At 42.4% G+C, this 27,951-nt stretch overlaps 1 protein-coding gene across 1 annotated transcript; it reads right to left on the bottom strand.

Moving 5' to 3' along the window:
- On the bottom strand, positions 1-27,381 carry HSD17B2 (hydroxysteroid 17-beta dehydrogenase 2). Its single transcript, XM_073585062.1, has 5 exons — positions 26,801-27,381; positions 11,033-11,245; positions 7,921-8,106; positions 2,776-2,913; positions 1-835 (listed from the first exon to the last, which is right to left on the bottom strand). The coding sequence occupies exons 1-5, from the start codon at positions 27,075-27,077 to the stop codon at positions 471-473; spliced, it is 1,179 nt and encodes a 392-aa protein (XP_073441163.1). The 5' UTR covers positions 27,078-27,381; the 3' UTR covers positions 1-470.
- Between the last annotated feature and the right edge of the window lie 570 nt (positions 27,382-27,951).

Below are 27,951 nucleotides of genomic sequence, written 5' to 3'. Positions count from 1 at the left end.
TAACAAAAAACTCTTCACATTTAATAAAAAATTTAGCATACAAAAATACCAAGATGGGTAACACAACATGTGATCCCACCAATGAAGAACCCACCATCCATAGTAATGCATTCAACATTAATTTCCTGTTTTTAGGCCATGAAAGAAAATACTAAGAAAAATTAAAATAAAAAAGTTGTAAAATTTTCTTTAGGTTGTCAATGAAATGAGCATGAGACATACTATTTTTTTAATACTTGAGTCTTTGCAGATTTTCCAACCAATCCTGTAAAAAATTTCCAAAAATGTTGCCCCCGGCACACAATGCATCATGTAAATGGTGGATATTGAGAATGGTTTGGCCTCATCAGGACAAGATGGCATCACTAATGTTTCCAGCGGTGGATTAGTCAGGTCTGGCATGAAGCTTGTTGGAAGTCTTCATGTGTTTTTGTCAAAAATTTTCCACTGTCCCATCGTGAACGGAAGCTCTAGTCCATTTTATTATTAGACTTGGACTTCCGTAGGGATCTTGGTAGGATATTCCGGTGGATTTGGAAGATTTGTTTTGCAAAGTTATCGTAAACCCAAAGAGGGAAATAGCGGAACAAACAAGGGATGAGATAGGCACACCGGCCCGGCGTGTAGGAGAAGTAGGGTTCTCGAGCCAGAAGAGCATGACTCACGTCATCCAGGACCGGGGACAGGTCTGGGGAGGTGATCGTAGACATTGTGTAGCGAAGTTCCTTCAAGCTGGCCAGGTAGTCCTCCCCGTAATCTTCTTTCACCTCCGGCATGATGTTATCAAGAATGTTCTGGTCTTGACTTGACCAATGTTCTCGAGATCCAAAAATATCTGCAAGCAGAAGGCGGCACATCTGGTTTATGGAGCTTGTATAATTTATGAGGAATATTCCCAATATGAATGTAAAACAAGCAGGCATAAATTATGGACGAGACTCCTCAGCGGATTTGCGGGTTCCTATACGAGGAGTGGATGGACTGGCAGTGATATGTGATTTTTAATTAGATGACCTCATAAATATGTAAATTACCCCATGGGCTCTCGTGTGGGTTTTGCAATGTATGTTTAGCCCTTATCTTGTCATGTTGATCTATCACTCTCCATCGTATACAAGTCTACTTATGGAGTATGATGAAAATGTGATTATTGCAAGAGAAGGGTGATGGGGGAAGGTGGAATAATTTTAGGGTAGATTCACTTCAGATCCTTTTAAATTTGCATTTCTTAGCCGAAAATTTCAAAGAGGACCTCGTCCCAAAGATTACAGTGTGTCAACCAATATGATACCAGGCTTGGCCTACAAATTCAAAGAAGAGGACCTTGTTCCAAAGATTACAGTGGGTCAACCAATATGCTACCAGGCTCAGCCTAAAAATTCAAAGAAGAGGACCTCACCCAAAGATTACAGTGGGTCAACCAATATGATACCAGGCTTGGCCTACAAATTCAAAGAAGAGGACCTCACCCAAAGATTACAGTGGGTCAACCAATATGCTACCAGGCGCGGCCTAAAAATACAAAGAAGAGGACCTCACCCAAAGATTACAGTGGGTCAACCAATATGCTACCAGGCTTGGCCTAAAAATTCAAAGAAGAGGGCCTCATCCCAAAGATTACAGTGGTTCAACCAATGTGGCGCCAGGCTCAGCCACCTAGGATAGAAGAGTCTAGATCTGCAGAAAGATCTAGGTTATTTTCATTACTAACTATGGAGACGAGAAACCATCAAAGCACCCCAAGCTCCAAAGGCCCCATTACTCCCTCTATTGTCTGTACCTTCCCAGCTAATTTATCACGTTGACCCGGAAGATGATGGCCAATCCAGGGATGCCCCAGGTGGCAGCACGATGGTTGGGACTTTTACCCTTCTACATTGGAATCTGGAATTGGATTTTAACCGGGACCAACATCAACTTGGAGGTTTTTTTTTTACTTAGATGCAAGAACAGCTAAAAAAAAAAATAATTTTTGAGGATTTGCATCAAAAATGTATGTCTTTTAGAGGCATTTTTGGTTCCTTAAATGTTGCAGGATGCAGAATGAGCTTACTGAGAAACCATCAGAGTTTGTAATTCTTTTATCTAAACTTTTTGTTGATTTATGACCACAGGCCGCATTAAAGTAGAGCTGAACTTTGATGTTGTTACACACCTGTGCTGGATCTGTGCTTTGCTTCCCTCATCCCGACACACTAAACTCTGTGGTGCCCACATCGGGCTTTGCAGATGACCCGCCATGTTCCCATGTGAGCATCGGTCTTGACCTATATAAGGCTCACTGGGACATCCCCTTGGTTTTGCAATAAGACTTCTGTGTTGTTAGAAGGGCTTGCTACACACCTTTTCCTGCACTCTCCCTGCCTGCCTCTGGTCTCCTGCCGTCTCCTACCTACCTGCCTGTGGTCTCCTGTGCCTCGGCTCCACGCCTCCACCTATCTGCTGCACCAGTGTGCCCACCCAGACCTTGGGCTTGGAGGATCCACCTCACCTAGTGAGTTTAACAGATGTGGTCACAAATCAGACACAGCTGAGAGGAGCTCAGAAGAAGAGAGATAAGAGTTCCAAATTCTGTATCAGAATGAGCTCACTGATGGATTTTCAGTTAACTCATTCACTTATTATTTTAAGCAAATTTGCATAAGTCCTGCCTCTACAGTCTGTTCAGATCTACAGAAAGCGTGTGTGGTGCGCAGAGAAGGCTTCTCATTCATGTTTCTGCTTGTTTTCATCCAGAATGGAGGACAAACCCATCCTTCACACTCATATACGTACTTGTCCTGAAGCCGCTCGGGTGGACAGCGGACACGTTCACTCCCCATTTGAAGAGATCTTGGCGCATCACGGCAGAAAACATGGTCAGAGCCGCTTTAGAAGCTGCGTAAGCTGCAAACCCGGGAAGTGGTGAATGTCCTGAAGAAGACAAGAAGACGGGATGAAGAAAATGCCTCCAATCCTGATAGAGCTGAGATGTCCGCAGAATTCTCCAGCTCTCCGGACATGTTGGGGGTGGTTGTTGTTAAACATATGGTGCATATTAGAATTGTGTTATGACCATATTCAGTACTCAGGTCCTGTTGAGGGTAGTAGTGTTCTACTTATAATGGAAATTTACTATAGCCATACCTAGTGATTGGGTCATATTAGGAGTTGTAGTCTTCTATGCATATAGGAAGTGTATTATAGTAGTGGTCGGATCATGTTGGGGGTTGTAGTGTTCTGTGCATATCATATAAATGAACTGTATTACGACTGTTTAATGGTCGGATCATGTTGGGGATTGTAGTATTCTATGTACAGAATATATTAGACTTGTAATACGATGATATCCAGCAGTCGGGTCATGTTGATGTTGGGTGTTGTAGTATTCTGTCTACCTGACATACTGTGGAGTATAAGTGTGCCCTAAATACAATCTCTCGACATCCCCGCGTTCCCGGAGAGCCGCACCCGTCTCCTCCATCCGACTGATGTTTGGGAAATTCTTTTCTATCACCAGGATGAAGTGGAGATGGACCGGACCCCCATAATGATGGAGCCTCGTTCATGGTCTCCCCCTCCTCCATATCATGTACAGGGGCCCCTGCCCTGACTCCTATAGGGGCCACTGTACATCTCACAGACCCCCCCCCCCCGCCCCGCAGTGGTCGGAGGGCTCCGCTCCACTGAATACTTTCAGGCTTGTTCCATTCTGCACAGTTAATCCCCACTGAGGTGATTGGAGGTCGCGGTGACCTGGGATCCTTTCACAGCGTCGGGTCACACATGCAGTCAGGATATAACCGCACGTACCGTCCATTGTGCAGAAAAAACCCTTTTCATCTGATAACAAGCTAGAACTTGCATGCGCCGAGCGACGTGCGAACTAATCCGGTACAGACACATTGTTTAATTGCTCAGTTTTAAGTAGATCTGGATTCTGGGGTCAACGAGACACAAATAAACCGGCCACGCTGTGATCCTGAGAACTTACGCAGGGGTCTGCTGCGATCTCTATGGGAGCTCTGTAGGATCGGAGATAAGCGGCATTCTTGGGACCTGACAGCCACTTATCTCCTCTGTGGCATGTCCTGTTGGTCTGACCGTGCTCGTTTAATTACGTATATACACTTGCTTTATACCCAGGGTTAGTCTTGCTCTCCTACCTCTTGCTTTACATATGTACTTGTAAGGGTAGCGAACATCTAAAAGATTAAATGAGATATCCAAATATAAATACTCCAGGTGCCCCAATTGTTAGATATATGCAGGCAAAATATGTGAAGGGGGCTGGCTGACTGCAATGTGAAATATGTGAAGGGGGCTGGCTGACTGAAGTGTGAAATATGTGAAGGGGGCTAGATGACTGCCATGTGAAATATGTGAAGGGGGCTAGCTGACTGCCATGTGAAATATGTGAAGGGGGCTAGATGGCTGCCATGTGAAATATGTGAAGTCGCTGGCTGGCATGTGAAGGGGGCTAGCTGACTGCAATGTGAAATATGTGAAGGGGGCTAGCTGACTGCAATGTGAAATATGTGAAGGGGCTGGCTGGCATGTGAAATATGTGAAGTCGCTGGCTGGCATGTGATGGGGGCTGGCTGACTGCAATGTGAAATACGTGAAGGGGGCTGGCTGACTGAAGTGTGAAATATGTGAAGGGGGCTAGATGACTGCCATGTGAAATAAGTGAAGGGGCTAGCTGACTGCAATGTGAAATATGTGAAGGGGGCTAGCTGACTGCCATGTGAAATATGTGAAGTTGCTGGCTGGCATGTGAAGGGGGCTAGCTGACTACAATGTGAAATATGTGAAGGGGGCTAGCTGACTGCCATGTGAAATATGTGAAGTCGCTGGCTGGCATGTGAAGGGGGCTAGCTGACTACAATGTGAAATATGTGAAGGGGCTAGCTGACTGCAATGTGAAATATGTGAAGTCGCTGGCTGGCATGTGAAGGGGGCTAGCTGACTACAATGTGAAATATGTGAAGGGGCTAGCTGACTGCCATGTGAAATATGTGAAGTCGCTGGCTGGCATGTGAAGGGGGCTAGCTGACTACAATGTGAAATATGTGAAGGGGGCTAGCTGACTGCCATGTGAAATATGTGAAGTCGCTGGCTGGCATGTGAAGGGGGCTAGCTGACTAAAATGTGAAATATGTGAAAGGGCTAGCTGACTGCCATGTGAAATATGTGAAGGGGCTGGCTGGCATGTGAAATATGTGAAAGGAGCTGACTGACATGTAAAATATGTCAAGGAGGCTGGGTGACTGTTACTTTCAATAGCCAAGACAATCCCCTTTCCTGTTATCATGCATAATGGAGGAGGGTATATCTCTGCACTGACTATAGCAGTAACCATGGATACCTAAGCTACTGCAATGCCCTGGACAGGAGGTAAGCATCATAGCGAATCAGAAGAACTATACTACATTTCTAATTGGAGGTATTTGTTAATATTATTAATATTACTTCTATTATTACTACTTCCAGCTCTAGGCTCAACACAAGATAGTGTTTCCTATGACGGCAAATCATCAGTGCCACTAGCCATCCCCCTTCTCTGCCATGACTGATGTATAGAAAGAGAATTGTATGCATGAAGGGCCTGGCCGACTGCTTATTTCAAGCTAAGTCAGGCAACCTTCTTTGTCATGGCCAATGCATGGCTGGCTTAGCTATTAAAATAAGCAACCAGTCAGCCCCCTCACCATCTATGAAGCTATGTCTCTTATCCCATGTGCAGGGCACTGCAGTAGCTTAGGTATCTATGGTTACAGACACTTCTATAATGACAGTTAGTTGTTAGTGGTTGTAACCCCGGATACCTAAGCTACTGCAATGCCCTGTACATGGGGTAAGCAACATAGCTAATCAGAAGAACTATACTACATTTTCAAAGGTATTTGCTAATATTATTACACCTACTACATCTTGAGATAAGATGTTGGAGATAGGAGTACCCCCTTTAATGGTCAGGGCACCTGGTCTAACTGAACTATGTTAATGTTTTGGGTTTTTTTGGGTGGGGGCAATCCCTTTAAACACACAACTGTTAATTTTCTCATTTCTCCCCTTACGTTTTCCTAAAGGAAAAATAATATCGGCATAAGGTAGCGGTATCGACTATGCTATAAAACCAGTTTTTGGACCTTCATAACTCACAGGGCTTGTCCATAGCAGACTGCCCCTTTAAGGTAATTAAAAAATAGCCATGGTGAACCGAGACCATCAACTTTAAGTTTTATCCGCATAGTAACAATGTAACGTCGCTCTGCCCAGAGCCTCCATTTTGTCCTTCCGCGTGTAAACCAGAGATTATATACAGTATGTGCAATTACAATTACATAACAAACTAATTAAATAATCAAAGAGCCAATTACTGAGCTGTGACGAGCCAGTTCTGGCAAACTAACGAGCTCATTAATTAATAGTCAGGATCTTAGACTTGGCTTTTTGGAAAATTTGATTGATCCATCCGCTAATATTTATATACATAACTGACAGTATGATTGTACGTCGGCGGTGTGGTGTAGTAGAGGGCTGCAGGTGCACAGGGCGGGTGTCAGTCACTAGCCTGACTAATGGGTTCAAATCCCACCAAGGACAACATCTGCCAGGAGTTTGTATGTTCTCCCCGTGTTTGTGTGGGTTTCCTCCGGGTTCTCCGGTTTCCTCCTATACTCCAAAGACATACTGATAGGGAGTTTAGATTGTGAGTCCCAATGGGGTCAGAGATATTGATGTCTGTACAGCGCTGTGGAATGGCGCTATATAAGTAAAATAAATAATGCTCAAATGCAGCATGAGCAAATTATACTGGGTGATAGATTAAAAAAAAATAGATACATCCAACCTTTGAAGAAGTGACGGCGAAACTGGTATTGACTTTGAATGTATTTTTTAGTGGTATTTATTTTACTTACTTATATAGCGCCATCATATTCCGCAGCACTTTACAGGACATCATCATCTCTGTCCCTTTGGGGCTCACAATCTACATTTCCTTTCAGTATGTCTTGATAATGTGAGAAGAAACAAGAGACCCCAGAGGAAACCCACGCAAACATGGGCAGAACATACTAATTCTTTGCAAATGTCGTCCTTAGTGTGATTTGATCCCAGGACTTCATTCATTAGACTCACTTCCTATTATTTATTTATGCAGAATGCACACTCTATTATCTGATTAATACCACTATGGATCTTTTTTGGCAACTTGATGACTTTCCCGTCTTATTTTTTATGCTTTATATATAAAATAAAGAATAAAATGTATGTTTTGAATTATATTTCTGGCATCGTTACGGTAGGTTTGATAAATAGCTCAGCTAATATTCCGCGGTGTCCCTACAATGGCCATTACAAAGAAGGAGCTCGCTGACTGCTCAGATAATAATGCAGACTCCTGGAAGCATTGGTTAAATATCATAGTTTTTACCACAGACTCCTGAAAACCAGCTTCTTATATTCTAAGTTTTTAGGGGTACGATATCTGTTGCCTGATCGATGGTTAGGCTGACAGCTATCACTCCCGGCTGCTCTATGCAACAGCGAGCGCTCCTGTGTTCTCTACGAAAGAGCCACTGCCAGATTACTCTGGCAATGGCTTATCTCGTAGCGAACAAAAGGATCGGGAGTCCAAAATTGGACATGTCATATACCCCACCTACATCATCTATCAGGGGAAGTCTCATACACAGAAAGGGAATACTTAACAGAACTTTGGCAACTCCCGTGAAATCTCAGTCTACCACATGGTATATGGTTCTGACTGGATAACCTTGTATAGAGTAGCGTAATCTGACGAACCAACATATTCTGCTCCAATGGAGGCCAAAAGGACAGCCTTTTGCCCTTTCTAATGTAACCCAATATGGTACATGTGATAAACAACTCGTTATCTACTATTCTCACCATATGTTTTACTAATCCTCTTACCCGCCATACTAGAGATGGTCACAAGTCTTCCCTTGGCTTTCCTGAGTAAGGGCATAAACATCTTGGTGACTTGAACGACTCCAATGAAATTCACGTCCATACATTGCTTGTAGACGCTTATGGGTAGCAATTCTCCATCAGCCATGTAGCCAAGAACTCCAGCATTGTGTACGATCCCCCAGAGACCTGGAGCAAGGAACAACTATGTTACCATTAATACTTGTGGTCGACATATTGCCAGGGGGTAATGCTTCTCAGATTGGTATCTGGACTCTTCCCTGGGATAAAGTAAGTAGATATTCCCTAGATAGAGGGTTTCACCACTGGAGACATTAGCTACCGAGAGGCTCAATACCAAAAGCTCTTTAGAACATTTGGAGTCCATGACTAATGCAGTGAAGTGAAGAAGAGTGGGCAAAGAAATTGGCCAAAGCCGCCACCTGACCGGATCACAAGACTTGGTAGATGGCTGCTCAGCAGGGCACTACAGCACTCACATCCTCATGTAATCAGTAAGTTCTTCTTTTATGTGGTTCAAGGTGATGGATCCAGTAGTTTGGGTCCATACACTCAACAACTGCCCAGTCGGAACTGAACATGAAGCGTGTTAGTGGTGGCTCACATGATTAGTGGTGGATCACACCATTAATGCAGGCTCACACCATTAGTGGAGGCTCACACCATTAGTGGTGGCACACACCATAGTGGAGGCTCACACCATTAGTGGAGGCTCACACCATTCGTGGTGGCTCACACCATTAGTGGTAGATCACACCATTCGTGGTGGCTCACACAATTAGTGGTAGATCACACCATTAGTGGTGGCTCGCACCATAAGTGGAAGCTCACACCATTAGTGGTGGCTCGCACCATAAGTGGAAGCTCACACCATTAGTGGAGGCTCACACCATTAGTGGTGGATCACAGCATTAGTGGTAGCTCACACCATTACTTCAGGCTCACACCATTAGTGGAGGCTCACATCATTAGAGGGGGCTCACACAATTAGTGGAGGCTCACACCATTAGTGGTGGATCACAGCATTAGTGGTAGCTCACACCATTACTTCAGGCTCACACCATTAGTGGAGGCTCACATCATTAGAGGGGGCTCACACCATTAGTGGAGGCTCACACCATTAGTGGTGGATCACAGCATTAGTGGTAGCTCACACCATTACTTCAGGCTCACACCATTAGTGGAGGCTCACATCATTAGAGGGGGCTCACACCATTAGTGGAGGCTCACACCATTAATGATGGCTCACACCATTAGTGGAGGCTCACACCATTAATGCAGGCTCACAACATGTGTACATCTGGCAGCCGGCATTGATGCAAACAGCTAATCATGGGAGGTGTCGGATGTCGGACCTCTGCTGATCTGATATTGATGACGTGTCCTGAAGAAAGTCCATCGATATCAAATTCCCAGAAAACCCATAACCAATGTTCAAGAGCTTCTTGTGTCTCATCTGCTATTAGTATTCACTGCATTAACTGTACTCTGAAAACCTACATCTGGCCGGTCCCTATAGATTACTATGAGATGTTTCTTTGTCTCCCAAGGTTGCCTCTGTTTAATTCAGAAGAAACTATTCATCACCAAAATATATTCACAGTCAGAAGTCGGTCCCGTCCATTGTGTGCTTGTCTAAAGAGCATATTTACATTCAGACACAATGTATGCGCCTACTGTATCTCATCCCTTCCATATCTCCATGAATAATTCCATCATTGTAGGCTTTGCTTAGAAGATATCTGCTTCCATAATCAGCTGCTAAAAAAAAATCAATGCTCCTGAAAAGGCGTCTCAGAAGCCTCTTGCGTATGACTCTTCGCTTTAGCTTGGCACCATACGATGAATGGTCATTATTAATACATCATTTCATACTCATTTCAGTAGCCTACGATGGTCCTTGGGATAGAGTTTAGCTGGCCAAACACGGAAGATATCTAAATCCGCTGGTATTGGTGACATCGGACAACTACCCAGAGCTCAGCTGTTGACCTAGATTGACCATATTGGATTTCGACATGCCAGATCCTTCATACCTTTGACAGATAAATGGCTACTAGAAGTTTCTTAATGGTCTCCCCTTTAAAAACAAACATGCACGCCTGACCAAACATGCATGCTTGACTAGATTTGGCAGTCATAGCCGTTGCCAACCTTCTCATGTACGTTGGCCTGACTCGCTAATCCAAGAAATATCAGCGAAGAAGTCTAGAGGTCTTCTTGTAGGATAGTCGTGGCTATGAAAAATGAGCTCAGCATGTTTAGTTAGGCTTTAACCTACCAAGATTGCTGCTGAATGGTTATGTCGGCCATTTAAGGGGATGAGGCGCCAGGTCATAGCTGATGATGCTTGTTGGTAACTCTACAGAAAAATATTGCGATGAAGTGCCGTGAAATATTCCAGTGGTCCAACTAAACACGCCATACTCATTTTTCATAGCCACGACTACGGTCCACATCGGCCATTTTTGGGGTCTGCCATCACAAAATGACTGTTCAAACCAAACAGTAGAGTGCACCTTCTAACCTATGTATTATCCATCTATCTCATAACTGTCAATAAAGGAAGAGAAGGACGGAAATAGATGGAAAACAAGTAAATGGGGAGTAATTTTTGTGCGGACAGGCTCCTTTAAAGGTTCTGTTCATGAGTTGTTTTCATCTTTTGGTCCATGAATGATGGCTATCAAACTGGCGCCGGCTCAGTCGGATGGGCTGGAGTCTGACCATTGTCATATACTGACCTCATTACATACAGGAATAGGCAAAAGAGTCTATATCTAGCTCTCATCGAGCCTGGACATCCGCTTGAGTAACCCACTAGAATATTATCGAAAGTAGGTTTGGTCTACAAGTCATTGTCTTAATTCTGATTCTTTCTTCTGTCAGATATTTTTTTGGACAAACATCTCAGAAAAAAAACAACAGACAATACTGAAAGGTGATGAGATCTATCTAGCACAAAGCTGATGTCAACGGAGCCCTACTCTGCTTTACTCATGGCCGTGTAGTCTCCATTCAGTGCTTCATCATTATACGGAGAAGAATATTATATTAGTCCAGTGATAACTCTTGAGTTTACAGAAGTATGTACCTGCATCTTGAACCCGATTTTTCACTTCATCGTAGACCGCCTTTATTTGTCCTTGATTTGTGACATCAAGTTGGATCAACGATAGCCTTGAAGAACAAACCCTCCTAAGTTCTTCGGCACCTTGCCCTTTCTTATCCAAAACACCGGCGTAGACAAGAACGCCCAGTTCATCAAAGTACTTAGCTAAAGCATGTCCAAGCCCCGAATCACACCCTAAACAGGAGAAAGAAAAGTGAGAAAATTTTGTAAGGCCCATCCAAAGCAAACATCTCACCCCCACATCAGCTAGGAATGGCGTTTGTTGACTAAAAGCTACGAAAGTCTACAGAAGCATTAACTGTCTTGGTGATTTCTACATCAGTAACCGCATAGCCCAAGGCTTGGGTTGATTGGAGGAGACATTGTTTTTCCATTAGAGATAATCCCTTCATTTAACAAAATAGCAAACACCTTCTGACATACTTTGCGGCTAAATTTCACATTACAAAGAAGGGAATTGTGTCTTCGTGTCTGTAGACGGCACAGGAAGAAAATAAAGCTTCAGATGTGGAGAAGCCAAATCTGTCTTATCGATCTGTACATTTTAATGAGAAAATTCCAATGTAAATAGGTTAGATTAAAAAGTGCTGTAGACATCTGCATGACGTGAAGGCAACCACAGTCAACTGAAGTAAAAGGACCGACTGACCTTGGAGGAATCACCTAGAACATCTGGACAAAACAGTGGAAAAAGTGCTTAACTGAAGCCAAAGAGCCATCTAAGTCCTCGGAGGAAACACCCTAGCCATCGTTAAAACATGGAGGCAGATATAATCAAGGAAGACAAAAAAGAAACCCTCAGACAGAACAAGGTGGAGGCAACTCGAGTAGTCAAAAAGCAACTAAATCCTTTGAGGAAACGGCTCAGACATCTTTACAACATGGAGACGGCTGAAGTCAAGAAACAAACTAATTCCTTGGAGGAAATGACTGAGGCATCTATACAACACGGAGTGAACAATACTAGATCGAAGTTTAAAGAATTACTAAGTTCTTCGATAAAACACCCAAGACATTGGCACAGGACAATGGCAATCATATGAAATTGAAGTAGCAACTAACTACTTGGAGAAAGCTGTATTTTTAACATTTTTCTCCTCTAAGAACTCCATCTCTAATTTTCAGTTCTCTCTGAGCTAGGGGGTTGTTTCTAGCTGATATAATGTCTCCGTTATATACTGCACTCATAGATATAAAGGATTCCTGCTGTTCTGTATCTTTGTTGCTTATGTTCAGAAGCAGCATGGAAGACATTATAAGCAGTACTGAGCATTTTGTAGCTGTGATTCCAGCTCTGGGGTTAGTAACACTTACTAGAAAGCTGTAGCAGCATGGAGTACATTATACAGCAGTACGAAGCAATATATAGATGTGAATCCAGCTAAGGGAGTTAGGGACACTTACCAGAAATCTGAAGCAGCATAGAGGTCATTCAGTCCTGAGCATTTTGTAGCTGTAAATCCAGCTCTGAAGTTAGGGACAGATATGAGAAAGCTGGAGCAGCTTTGAGGGCATTATACAGAGATACTGCACATTGTGTACCTGTGAATCCAGCTCTTGGGTTAGAAACACTTACTAAAAAGTTGCAACAGAATGGAGAACATTACACAGCATTAGTGAGCATTGTGCAGCTGTGAATCCAGATTTGGGGCTAGAAACACATGCTAGAAAGCTGCAGCAGCATGGAGGACATTGCACTGCAATACTGAGAATTGTGTAGATGTGAATCCAGCTTTGGAGTTAGAAGCATATACTAGAAAGCTACAGCAGCATGGAGAAGATTATAGTGAAATACTTGAGCAGTACAGTTGTGAATCCAGCACTGAGGTGAGGTATACACATTTTTAGAAAGCTACAGTATGATCTGTCAGAGTTGTCTCTGCCTGTTCTCCCATTCTGCTACTCCCTCCTTCACTCTCTATAGACTTTAACTGGCAGCTGTAATCTGATCTCTCAGTAGTTAGTTCATCCATCTAATTTTGACCAAGGATTTGTGAGGTTTTATTCAGAGTGAATGATGAATTCAGGAGACAGAGGAAGGGAGTAGGGGCAGAAAAGAAGTGGCTCAGAAATGGGAAAAAAAGGCATATTCCTCCGATAAGATACATTACAAAGTTTTTCATATTCGCTTGAACTGCTAATTTATGTAAAGTTTATAAAAATGACAATAACCATTTAAGATTTTTTTTTTAAAGGATGGTCCTGAATAAAGAGATTATCTGCAATAGAAGCACCCTTGTATTTAAACCATGTCAATGGGTGGCGCTGTTTCTGGAGAAAAAAAATAATTTTCATCTGTTTGATCATAAATCGGAGGCTGATAAGTTAATCAATAAACTTCAAAGCTTAGTGCCAGGGTCAATACACTTTCTGCTATTTTTGAACATCAGCCTTGTGTCAAGGTGGAAAATTTGGATTTATTTCCTCTGAAATCTCCGCGTCATCATTTAATATGAGAATATCTGACTAGATATCGGGAGAGATAAAAGATTGACTTAAACTGCGCTGCTCTGATTCCGGGCGGATGATCAAGAACAAGACTAAGTTGTTTCTTTGAAGATCATGCCGCCCCAACGCGCTCTCAATACGCGATATATATAATTTTGTTTCTTGTAAGGAAGCAGATATCTTATTGCTTCCAGAGAAAAGTTCTCAAATTCTCTTTAGATTAATAAATATTAAGGACAATAATAATTAATGGGGGTTGTCTAGGACTAAAGACCCCTACACACAGACTAAAATTGTCCGAACTGTTGACTGTTCTTTCTTTCTGCTACTTTCTCCGATCTCCATAGACTTTAATAGGCAGCTGTAATCTGATCCCTCAGTGAGCAAGATGTCCTGCTTCCAGCTGATTGGCGGGGATATCGATTGTCAGACCCCTACCGATATGATACTATTGTAAGGAGGAGAACCGGGCAGTGGGTACCTGTGCTGGGTCCGGAACTGTCGGGGGGAAGGAGTAAGAGACTGGACGGACCTTTACACCGGGAAGCAGATGGCGTGGCTGAGCGAGTACAGGGACAGCACGCACTGAAACAGTCTTGGCGGGAGCAGGCAGTGTGCAGTAGAGAAAGAGGTGCACGTTTCCCTCTCCCACAAGGAGTTCCTCAGGAGGCACATGATAATCTCTTTGTGCTCACACTGAGCATCAGATATGGCGCCTGGTTGACTGATACCTGCACCAGGCGCCATATCTGATGCTCAGTGTGAGCACAAAGAGATTATCATGTGCCTCCTGAGGAACTCCTTGTGTGGGAGGGAAACGCGTCAAGGCGAGACGAAACTTAAATCAGCAATAAGCTAAGTTTCATTGGATGTGTATATTGGCTGATCTTGAATTCGGGCATCATGCAATATGAGGGCATATAGCAATAAGTGTGGCACTGATATGTTTACAGATGTATGGGAGCTATAGTGATTCATTTTTGGTATCTTTTTTGATGCTCCCGTGAATACTAATCCCTGTATGTATTAAGGGATACTATTGGTTCCAGGAGAGTTAACATTATATGATATAGCTCCTTTCTCTTTTTTCTGATTTGGGCTCTTTTGCCTTCATATATGATGGCCCTTATCTAGTTGTTGGAGAAGAACGAGAGGGTACTGGTCAACAGTCCATTTAAATCCCCATATAATCCATTGTCCCATATTCCCTATGTGTGATCACATGTATGTGTAAGGGGTACTTAGGGCTAGCAAGGGACAGTCGACGTGGTGCGGGGGCACCAGTATAAAGTAGGGTGAAAAAGCTCCGCTGGTAGGCAGGGACTGTTGAAAATAGGGAATCCAGGCCAAATTTTTCCTTGTCTTCTCCCACAAAATAATAATTTTTTTATCGGTTACTGGTTGTACACCCTCCCCCCCCGTCTTATAGTAATTTTTGGTGGTCTGTGATGATTTAAGGTTATTGGAATTATATTTTTGGACTGTGTCTATATTATTGACCAGATTTCCTGCTTTCCTATATATTTCCTTACTCTGATTGATTTTTTTCCCCTGAGAACAGTATTTAACAGGGTGAGTAGGGATAGCCACCGTGCAGCGGGGGCGCCATTTGCGCTTCAAGAGGGTGCCAACCTCCGCTGCTAGGTAGGGGGAAGAAAAGGGCCACTTAGGGTTAATTAGGCCACTGATCCCCCTATCCTATTCTTTTCATTTGTGTGACTAGGGTTTTAATTCAGCTCAGCAATAAATTGCTTGGTGATTTTTGGATGTTCTATGGTTTTAAATATTAATAATAAAGTATATGCATTTTTAGAATTAGTTTTTGTTTAGGAGCCATTTTTATGACTGATTCATTCTGAACTTTTTTCATCACATATAATGCTCACTATCTGCATGCTCGTCACATATAATGCACACTCTTTGCATGCTGTCACATATAATGCATGCTCTTTGCATCCCCATCACATATAATGCATGCTCATCACATACAATGCACGGTCTTTGCATCCCCATCACATATAATGCACGCTCTTTGCATGCTCATCACATATAATGCACGCTCTTTGCATGCTCATCACATATAATGCACGCTCTTTGCATGCTCATCACATATAATGCACGGTCTTTGCATGCTCATCACATATAATGCACGGTCTTTGCATGCTCATCACATATAATGCACGGTCTTTGCATCCCCATCACATATAATGCACGGTCTTTGCATGCTCATCACATATAATGCACGGTCTTTGCATGCTCATCACATATAATGCACGGTCTTTGCATGCTCGTCACATATAATGCACGCTCTTTGCATGCTCATCACATATAATGCACGGTCTTTGCATGCTCATCACATACAATGCACGGTCTTTGCATCCCCATCACATATAATGCACGCTCTTTGCATGCTCATCACATATAATGCACGCTCTTTGCATGCTCATCACATATAATGCACGCTCTTTGCATGCTCATCACATATAATGCACGGTCTTTGCATGCTCATCACATAATGCACGCTCTTTGCATGCTCATCACATATAATGCACGCTCTTTGCATGCTCATCACATATAATGCACGCTCTTTGCATGCTCATCACATATAATGCACGCTCTTTGCATGCTCATCACATATAATGCACGCTCTTTGCATGCTCATCACATATAATGCACGGTCTTTGCATGCTCATCACATATAATGCACGCTCTTTGCATGCTCATCACATATAATGCACGCTCTTTGCATGCTCATCACATATAATGCACGGTCTTTGCATGCTCATCACATATAATGCACGGTCTTTGCATGCTCATCACATATAATGCACGGTCTTTGCATGCTCGTCACATATAATGCACGCTCTTTGCATGCTCGTCACATATAATGCACGCTCTTTGCATGCTCGTCACATATAATGCACGCTCTTTGCATGCTCGTCACATATAATGAATGCTCTTTGCATGCTCGTCACATATAATGCACGGTCTTTGCATGCTCGTCACATATAATGCACGGTCTTTGCATGCTCGTCACATATAATGCACGGTCTTTGCATGCTCGTCACATATAATGCACGGTCTTTGCATGCTCGTCACATATAATGCACGGTCTTTGCATGCTCGTCACATATAATGCACGGTCTTTGCATGCTCGTCACATATAATGCACGGTCTTTGCATGCTCGTCACATATAATGCACGCTCTTTGCATGCTCATCACATATAATGCACGCTCTTTGCATGCTCGTCACATATAATGCACGCTCTTTGCATGCTCGTCACATATAATGCACGGTCTTTGCATGCTCATCACATATAATGCACGGTCTTTGCATGCTCGTCACATATAATGCATGCTCTTTGCATGCTCATCACATATAATGCACGCTCTTTGCATGCCATCACATATAATGCACGCTCGTCACATATAATGCACGCTCTTTGCATGCTCATCACATATAATGCACGGTCTTTGCATGCTCATCACATATAATGCATGCTCTTTGCATGCTCGTCACATACAATACACGCTCTTTGCATGCCATCACATATAATGCACGCTCGTCACATATAATGCACGCTCTTTGCATGCTCGTCACATATAATGCACGCTCTTTGCATACTCGTCACATATAATGAATGCTCTTTGCATGCTCATCACATAAAATGCACGCTCTTAAACAAAAAAGATGATAGGGTGCACTGCCAATGTTATGGAATGGGGGAGCTACATCATATATCAAAATCAAACCGCGACTAGAAGAATAGCCATACAAGAGTGAGGAGCACACCCATAAAAGTCAAATGTTAACACACATAAAACACTATACCAAAAACAGCCATGAAAACAGACACCCAATATAATATGATACATGCAATAGGTCTACAGCACTGGTATATGTCATGGAGAGGACCCAAAATGGGATACACAAAGAACAGCTACAAGGAACCTAAGGAAACAAAATAGGGGAAGTACCCGTATATAGAACAGAGGCCGACCTAAGACCCTGTGTTAGGTCCATGGTGATAATGAGGTACAGTGGGGAAAATAAGTCTTTGATACACTGCCGCCGATTTTGCAAGTTTTCCCCCCTACAAAGAATGGACAGGTCTGTAATTTTTATCGTGGGTCCACTTCACCTGTGAGACACAATCTAAAAATAAAAAACGGAAAATCACATTGTATGATTTTTACATAATTAAATTGCATTTTATTGCATGAAATAAATATTTGATCACCAACCAACCAGCAAGATTTCTGCCTCCCACAGACGTTAGTTTTTCTTTAAGAAACCCTCCTACTCCGCACTCATTACCTGTGTTAATTGCTCCTTTTTGACCTTGTTACCTGTATAAAAGACACCTGTCCACACACTCATTCAATCACACTCCAACCTCTCCACCATGGCCAAGATCAAAGAGCTGTCTACCAGGCACAAAATTGTAGACCTGCACAAGGCTGGGGTGGGCTACAGAACAATGTCCAAGCAGCTTGATGAGAAGGCAACAACTGTTGGTGCAATTATTAGAAAATGAAAGAAACATGAGATGACTGTCAATCTTCCTTTGTCCAGGGCTCCATGCAAGATCTCGCCTTTTGGGGTAAGGAGGATTCTGAGAATGGTCAGGAATCAGCCCAGAACTACACGGTAGGACCTGGTCAAGGACCTGAAGAGAGGTTGGACCACAGTCTCAAACATTACCATTAGTAGCACACTACGCCATCATGGATTAAATCCTGCAGGGCAAGCAAGGTGCTCCTGCTTACCCTAGCACATGTCCAGGCTCGTTTGAAGTTCACCAATGACCATCTGGATGAACCAGAGGAGGCATGGGAGAAGGTCATGTGGTCAGATGAGACCAAAAAAGGACTTTATGGTATCATCTCCTCTCACCCTGTTTGGAGGAAGAAGGATGATGAGTACAACCCCAAGAACATGGTCCCAGCCGAGAAGCATGGTGGGGGAAACATCATGCTTTTCTTCAAAAGGGACAGGACGACTGCAGCGTGTTGGAGGAAGGATGGGGTCATGTATCGTGACATTTTGGCCAACAACCTCCTTCCCTCAGTCAGAGCATTGAAGATGGATTGTGGCTACGTCTTCCAGCATGACAATGGCCAGACACACACAGCCAGGGCAACTAAGGAGTGGCTCCGTAAGAAGCATTTCAAGGTCCTGGAGTGGCCTAGCCAGTCTCCAGACCTGAACCCAATAGCAAATCTTTGGAGGGAGCTGAAACTGAATGTTGTCCAGCGACAGCCCCGAACCCTGAAGATTCTGGAGATCTGTATGGAGGAGGGGGCCAAAATCCCTGCTGTAGTGTGTGCGAACTTGGTCAAGAACTACATGAAACGTCTGACTCTGTAATTGCAAACAAACGTTTCTGGACCAAATACTAAATTCTGTTTTTCTATTGTATCAAATACTTATTTTAGCAATAAAATGCAAATTAATTATGTAACAATCATACAATGGGATTTTCTGCATTTTGTTTATAGATTCTGTCTCTCACAGGTGAAGTGTACCTACGATAAAAATTACAGACCTCTCCAGAAGTGGGAAAACCTGCAAAATTGGCAGTGTATTAAATACTTATTTTCCACACTGTACATGATGTAATTTAAGTGACTAGTGTTATAATAAGCAATAGTCACATCAGAAAAGCAAAGTGAAAAATATCAACATGACCCATACAGATACTGTACCTAGCAGGGAAAAATTATGAAGTTTATGCAAGAAATGTCAATGTGCACAGCAATGGACTGAAAACCTGCATGCATGGCGCACAAATCAAGAATACAAACCGCACTATTACTAGGTTATCTACATGTAGCCTCATATATGCTTATTTTCTCACACATCCCCTGATGAAGCTGCATGCATGCAGCGAAACAAGTGGAGTTTGTTTTTTCGTGTATCACATTCTGGGTCCTCTCCATGAAATATACCAGTGCTGTCGACCTATTGCATATATCTCTTTTGCATTGTGCCCTTTATCACTGGATGTAGAGCATTATATTGGGTGTCTTGAGGTTTTTATGGCTGTTTTTTTGTATAGTGTATAATGATTTATGTGTGATAACATTTATTGACTTTTATGGGTGTGCTTATCACACTTGTATGGCTATTCTGGTAGTCTTGTAAAGGGACATCACATGAAATCGGAAAATCTGTGGCCTTACAAGACAGGCGCAGAGATCAGGGAAATAGCAGAACATTAGAACTGAAAGTACAATAGAATAGCCCTGGCGGGAGGCAGCCTTTTATTTTAAGAATGTCCTGGAAAACTTCAATGGGAAGCTGTCAGCACATTTTCACATATGGAAGTAGAGGTACAGCTGTATAGGTGCTTGTGCCCCCATAAAAAGTTATGCCTTTGTTGTAGAGATCCGATGTACCAGGCCCCAGAAATCTAGGGTAGAATCCACATGTAAATCAGGCTGGAAGTGCTCTGGGTGCGACAAAGCCTTGTAAGAAGTCCTAAAGCAATGAAACTCCCCCAGTGCCTAATTTATATATGTCTTCCACACTATTTACTCATTGCTGGCACATCGGATCTCTACTAAAAAAGTATATATTTTTTTTTTGTTTGTTTACCAAAGGATAGGGGATAACATCCCAATCGACAGGGTTCTGACCACCATGGCCCCCACTGATCCTGAGAACCGGGGCTCTGAAGAGCAGAGCTCGATCATGATGCGCCCTACATTCTTGGTGGGACCGCCGGTGATTGATGATCTTAGTTCTGATTGTTTAGGTATATTGGACTTTTTCTTGGAATTTTTTTTGGACTAAAACAGTCATGGCAGCCAAACTTCCCCCCTCCCCATAGGACTTGTTCAATCTTCAAAGAGCAAATGGTTTGTAAATCTCTCTGGTCTCCGGTGGTAAATAAAATAAGGATGATTTATGGAGAGATGAATGGACCCAGTGACCAGACAGCTTTAAAGACGTTCTCTATCAAATTAAACTATCACTGGCAGGTCGCAAATGTCTAAGATGTGCAGATGGAACCGTGCGTAATTTATAGTCCTACTATGTGTCTAACATATGGGATGAGGTGCATTCAACCGCAGGCTTCAATGCTCTCACAGGAGATAGAAATAAATAAGAGATGTATCCTATAGTCTATGCCCCCCAACCTCTCCAAAAAAACAACAATCCATCACCTAAAAGGGATAGTTCCAGCTTACACATTTAATGAAAAAAAAAGGGACTTCTGCTAATGCAGAAGTAGTTGCGCATGCGCGGCCTTCTCCGTTCACTTTTATAAAAGTTCTGAAAATAATTGAGTGTTTGCTAATTTTTTTGAAACTCCCAAAGAAATGACCTGGACTATAAGTTGGTATAAAAGTATAAGAGCATGTTCACACTGGCCATTAAACAGATAAAACTTGAGATAGAAGCAAAATAAACATATACCCTGCTGTAAGTAAAAAGCAAATGAGCATATAAATAACAGAGCACTTAGGAAACGCTGTTTTTGATTAAAAAAAAAAAAAGTGTAAAAGTCATCCAACCGCGACAAGGTGTACCCAAATAAGAGAACAGGAGTATCCCAACTGGGTACACCTTGTTGCGGTTGGATGGCTTTTATGATTTTTTTTAAATCAAAAAGTGTTTACTAAATACCCTGGGTTATTTATCTGTACAACTGGCAATGCAAGGCAATGGGTGCGTGTAAAAATTTGGACCGCACTCGGATGCCAATTTTCACCAACTGTCAGAATGGAGAAACTTTTTTTTTCTCCACAAGTCCGAGAAAAACTGATGCCACTCTTCCTCAAGCCCCGATCAAAATAATCAGACCTTTTTTTGGGGGGGATGTGGAGACATCAGTCGTGTGATCCTACCCTTGCAAAGATAGCCAAAAACATTTATTTTCAGAACTCTTATGGGGAGAGATTATGCCAGCCAATGTGGTGTGAACATGCCCTAAATATCTCACGTAAGAATGAACTCTAACTTTCTCTTCTTTAGGGAAGACTTTTCAGAAGTCTCACTATCAGCAAAGGCAGGATTATAATGATAGGTAACACCTATAACTCAAAAACATGATTGAAACAGTGGTGCATTTTCTGAAGATTACAGTCCCTTTAAAGGGAAACTGTCAGTAGGATCTACCCTCCTAAACAGTGTATATGAGCACGTGAGTCATAGGAAGCGGAATAAAATGACACCTTGATATCTGCGATACAATATCTTATTCCACGGAAATCCACCTTTTTCTTAATACGTAAATAAGCTGTTAAGATCTATGGGCTGGACATAGATCTCTCGAGAATCTGCCTTCAGAGATAATTATACATGAAAGGAGAAGATACCAGTGTGAGACATGTAGATCATGAGATCAGACTGTCAGTTATTACATGTCTCACGCTGGTAATAATCTCTGGAGGCAGATTCTTGATTTATGTTGGGCCCATAGATCTTAACAGCTCATTTACATATTACGAAAAAGATGGCTTTCTCTGGAATAAAACATCGGATCACAGATATCAAGGTATCATTTTATTTAGCTTCCTATGACCTGCATGCCCATATAGATGGCTCTGGACGGTTGATCCTACCTACAGATTCTCTTTAAAGGGAGTGTAACCGCAGAAAGTGACCAAGAGATTGGTTTCCAGATTTCCTGGACTCTCCGAATTGCAAATCCGTCTACATATTTACTGGGTGTCTGCTTGTCTTTAAAAAAAAATTTTTCGCAAAATATTTCCCATTGTGTGAGATTTAGCTACACAGCTTTCCAACTGTTCGAGACATTTCAGCCAAATTTTTTTCAAACTTTACAAAACTTCAGAATTTTTGTAATAGTAAAGTATCTTTTCGCCAGTAACAGGCTCCTGACCTAGAAAAGTTTCCTTCTCTTAACAATTTTGCCCTTTTGTTTTTTTTTTTTTTTACTTTTTTTTTTTTAAATATAAAAACTGTAAATGTCTTTTTAAATAATAGATCATTAAGCGAGAGCGGCCGGGCGGCGAAGGAAGTGCTATAGCTAAGGACTGGCGTATTCAAATAGCAAAGGACAATTTGATGTAACGGTTTCGCTGGTGGAACTTTCAAAAGTACATTACAGAGAAATACAATTTCCTTTAGTTATGACGCAGGGGAACATTGGTTTTTATAGACTTTGCCTGGGATTTATGGACAATCTCTGTATTTGGGAGTCATTGCCGGCCTGTGGCAAGGAGAAGCAGGCATGGTCGGATCGCTGAGGCATCTAAACATGGTCTGTACAAATCTATCTCGTGCTGCACTCCCAGCCGGACACCGTCTCACTCCATAACAAAAAATGCAGCTATTTTTTAACCCTTAAAGGAAAGAGGACACTACCAGCCCTTCCCTTCCTGAGCTTTGACATCACTCATTGTGAATGGTGGACTATGTGTCATCTATTGTATATAGAGTTACTATTGGTCATTGTACAGGAGGGGGAGGAGGTGAGCTGTGACATCACCTACTGTGAATGGTGGATCCTGTGTTATCTACTGTATAGAGCGTTTACCAGTCATTGTACAGGAGGAGGAGGTGAGCTGTGACATCCCCTATTATGAATGGTGGATCTTGTGTTATCTACTGTATCTAGAGGTGTTATCAGTCATTGTACAGGAAGGGGAGGAGGTGAGCTGTGACATCACCTCTTGTGAATAGTGGATCATGTGTTATCCACTGTATATAGAGGTGTTATCAAGTCATTTTATTTTGATTTTATCTATGCAAACATTTCTTAAATAATTATTAAAAAACAGTATACTTGTACAAACATGCCTCCTAACGAAGCCCAGAGTAGTGAAACGTGCGTCGAGGTTAACTAGCTGCTACCTACCCATTAGTTCTTATGCACATTGTAAAACATTAATATAGCCCTGGATTACCCCTTTAAGGCCGGGGTCACACTTGCGAGTGTGATGCGAGAAACATGCGCGAGTCTCTCGCATCAATACCTGGCACTGCTGCCAGCACTCGGGACCGGAGTGTGCGACTGCATGTATTTCTGTGCAGCTGAACGCTCCGATCAGAGTGTCGGCGGCAGTGCCAGGTATTGATGTGCGAGTTTCTCGCATCACACTCGTTTCCTACTGTAGCAATGGTTGCATTGTAAGCTTTCCGATTACTCTGGTTGATTTTATGTCACTTCTACATTTCTTTCTACATTATTAACACTTCGAGGAGTTGGAGGTAATCGGGACAATGCAGATTTTAAGTTATGTGCAGTGTTGAGGTCATTGCCAAACGACCAGGGAAGACAAACTTGAAGACTCTTAGCAAAAATATTAGTCAGTTACGGTAAATTCCGCACCACAGTCTGGCCCCGTGATACGAGCCGTGCTCAGCTAAGCGGTGTAATATAATGCTGACACTCCGGTAATCCCTTCCACTGTTAATCAAATAACTCGGGATCAGCACAAGCGAAACTTATAACTCGCAGACAGATCCCCCGACGATTCTTATTGAGGGGGAATGCAAATGTTCTGATTAATACAAATACCGGGATTACCCCGGAATTCAGGAAAATATTTTTTTTCGCCCTGAGCGGATGTGTTTATTGATACCAATTTGGGTAGATACGATGTTTCGATCGCCTGTTATTCCATTTTATTGCAATATTGTTGCGGCCAAAATTCCCCGTAATTCTAGTGTTTTTATTCTTTGTCTCATTACGCCGTTTACCGATCGCATTAATTTACTTTACATTTTGATAGATCGGACTTTTACCAATGCAGCGATACCAAATGTGTGTATTTATTGTTTTATTTTTAATAGGGCAAAAAGGGGGTGATTTGAACTTGTGTTTTTATTTTTTCATTTTTTTTTTTAATTTATATATTTTTTTTTTTACTGTATTTAATAGTTTCCTTAGGGGACTTGAAGCTGCGATCGTCTGATCGCTTGTGCTATACACATCTTCAGCCCTACTACGTATAGTGAAAATCACGATCTCTACGAATGCCGGCTTTCACAGGAGGATTGTAATGACAGGCGCAGGGGGTCTTCAGCAGACTCCTAGCTGTCATAGCAACCCATCCGAGCACCATGATCACATCACTGGGGCGCCGATTGAAGTGTGCAATTACGTGCCCCCCTGCAACAGCCACAGGCGGAGCTCTGCTCCACCAGTGGCTGTTAAGGGCACATGATGGCTATTTAAATCAGCCATCATCTGCTCGGCATGCGAGTTTGCATCAAAATCATGTAACTGGCATAAGACGCTCCTGAATTTCATATTTCGGTTAAGGGATACAAAGGTTGTCTAGTCTTGGGGTTCAAGAAGTTTATAATATGACTTCAAACTTGCTATTCCTCACAGCGTGCGCACTGTCTGGATTCGCCGGAGCTGGGAGCCTGACATGCCGACTAAACATGAAAAGCCTTGCTCAATACAAGTGAATTGAGTGAGGCCAGTCACGTCTAGTTGGGATGTAACCTGTCGTTTGCTTCAAACGCCAGAGAATCATAACAGTGCGCACTGTGAGGACTCACTAGTCTATAGTCGCATTCTTGAACCCCTTTAAAGACTAAGTCACTTTTTCTTCTACTATTACTAAAATCCGTAAAAGTCCACCAGAAAAAAATGATTCTGAGATCGACTCTCCATCTATGAAGAGCATGCGCATCTCCATAACTGGTACCATTACCTACAAAGGACATATATCATCTTTAAGGTATAGCAGGATATTTGCGAAAATAGGAAATACAAAATGGGGTTGTCTTCTGCTGGATCTTTGGGATAGATACTACGTCAGTAGCTTGGCCCAGTAGAGCGCCCTCCGGTGGGCCAAGCCAAGAAGCGAGGCTCAGACTTGGCCCAGTAGAGCGCCCTCCGGTGGGCCAAGCCAAGAAGCGAGGCTCAGACTTGGCCCAGTAGAGCGCCCTCCGGTGGGCCAAGCCAAGCGAGGCTCAGACTTCGTCACTGGTTTCTCTCCGATCCCCTACCAGCATCTTATGTAACTCCAAGAAGTTCTGATGTAACAATAAGTAACAAGTCTTTCTGTGACCTCTCAGGATGTCCCAGCTGATAACATTTTGTGACAGTCCTTTATCTTCTAACACTTATCCACCCAAAAGCAAAATGTTTTTTTTTTTTTGCAGAAACAGGTTCCTCCAAGATCATCCATGACTTGGCATAAATGCTATCGGGTAGCTCAGATGTCTACATGAGATGTTCTCCAAGTTCTAGACACAGCAGATTTCTGTTACTTGGATCCACGCGACTAAAGAAGTCAACAAGTTTCACCTATGAAACGGAAATATCTAAGGGTGTGTTCACACGCAGGATTTCTTATGCACCGTTTTTCTATTTTTTTGGTCATTCTTTTGAATGGGTGAAAAACACTGCAAAAACACTGAAAGAATCGAACAGCATGAATGCTGCAAACATACCCTACGTGCTTGTTCACACACTGCGTTTTTGCCAAGCCAAAAAAAAAAAAAAAGGTTTTACTGTCCCGGCAAACTGATTGATATTTCTAAAACGTCGTGCTTATTTTTTCCTTGCCAATTATTTCCGCCCCAATTCAATTAAATAGTAAAAAAAAAATGCATCAAATATCTTTTTCGCAGCATTTTTTCTGCAGAAATCCAAATTCCCTCTTTTCTGAAATATCTGGGGACCGCTGGAAGGAAAATGATTCATATAGTCATTTATTTAATATCCATGCATTTCCCTAACAGATCAATAAAGTTTCGACAAAGGGAATTGCTATTTATGCAGTTGTCTAATCTGTCAGTGAAGGTCTCTTAGAAGGATTTAATATGAATGCAACATCCTATTATATGTTATAAAGCAGCTGCCATTGGAGCAGTTTCCTAATATGTCAAAACGGATATGATATTTATACGATTCCCTATTATAATAGGGGAATTGCTATTTATGCACTTGTCTAATTTATCATTGAAGGTCCCCATAAAGGGATTTGGTGTCTATACCATCATTAATGTACAGTATCAGCGTAGGGAATTGCTATTTATGCAGTTCTTATCAGGTATTTATGCAAATCCCAAATATATAAGCAATTGATGCAGTTTCCAAACACATAAGCAGGAATTTCATGTATTTTGCAGACAAGGCTCATCAGAGGGAATCACTCATAATGCAATTCCCTAATATATCAGTTCCATTAAAGAATTTGATATTCTAGCAATTCCATCATTTACCTTTAAAACGTCTGCTATGGAGTTTCTTAATGTATCAGTGAGAATTAGACATTTTTTTATGCAATTGCTAATCATGCAATTCCTAAATAGGAGACGTGTATGCTGGAAACTGTCTTACCTGTGATGAGCACGGTCTTGCCTTGAGCCGTCAGCATCCTCCGTACAGGTATGGAGACGTAGTAGAGGGCACACGCCGCCACGAAGAGGGGGAGACCCAAGTGGCTGCAAAAGACGCAGCAGCAGAGTATCTCCAGCAGAAGAAGGGCTAACAGGCAGGACACAGACACATTCTCTATTTTCACCTTGTTCCTAATTAATTTGTGAGCGACTAATCCGCTGAAGAGAGCGCTGAGCGCGACGTACGAGAGCGCAGAGTCACACTGGACCGTTTCCATACTCCGGAGTCACGCTGACAGTTGTGACAAAGTTTCATTCAATGGGATGAATGGCAGGAGCTGGTAATAACCTGCTGCTTTAAATATTCACTTTCCTCCCACCTCTTTTATGTGCCTAGGCTTTATTTTTTTAACCCCCACCTTTCCCTTTGTTGGACACGAGGACTCCTCCCTCCAAACTTCACTCACTTGTATAAGAACTTTAAAGAACCCATTCATTACTACTACGTGATGGGAGGGAGGCGGACGAAAGACCTGGAGAAAAAGTTACTCATACTCATCGTATTAATGTCCCACATCTCCAAGGCATTGTTACAAAGATCCAGTGAATTTGTACATCCGGAGCCTTCTGGTTCATGAATTTCAATGTTCTAAAGGTGCAGATCGGAGACAACCTTGCAGCAAGAATTGAATTTCCCTGTAGCGCCCCTACAGGAGAAATGAAGCATTACCTTTGGTGCATTATGGGGTTCTCTAGATACATTCTGGCGAATAGATGACATTTCTGAATGGAGGACCCCTTTATTGGATGGTGCTCCCGTCTGGGTCATTTACGTTAATGTGACCCCCCTAACGATGTAATTTCTGATTGGTGGGGGCACCAGTTGTCAGATCCCGACCAACCGGAAATTGATGACATGATGACACAATTTTTATTGTAATTCATTAATAAAATAAAATAACTGCTGTTTCCAGAGCAAGAATTCTTACAAGAAATATTAAAAAAAATCTGATTAATAATGCATGATGGAGTTTTATTACCATACATCAAGACTGCTGCTCACTTTTCTGCTGTCTGATGTCTTGTTTTGTTATGGGCATATAATGCCTTTGAGATACAGACTTGATAAAGGGGAAAGAGGACACAAGATAA

The sequence above is a fragment of the Dendrobates tinctorius genome, unplaced genomic scaffold (assembly GCF_039654945.1).
Source record: "Dendrobates tinctorius isolate UK_male_01 unplaced genomic scaffold, ASM3965494v1 ptg000009l, whole genome shotgun sequence".
Taxonomy (NCBI): Eukaryota; Metazoa; Chordata; class Amphibia; order Anura; family Dendrobatidae; genus Dendrobates; species Dendrobates tinctorius.
The sequence above is the reverse complement of the archived record's forward strand: the minus strand, read 5'-3'. Positions and strand labels throughout refer to the sequence as shown.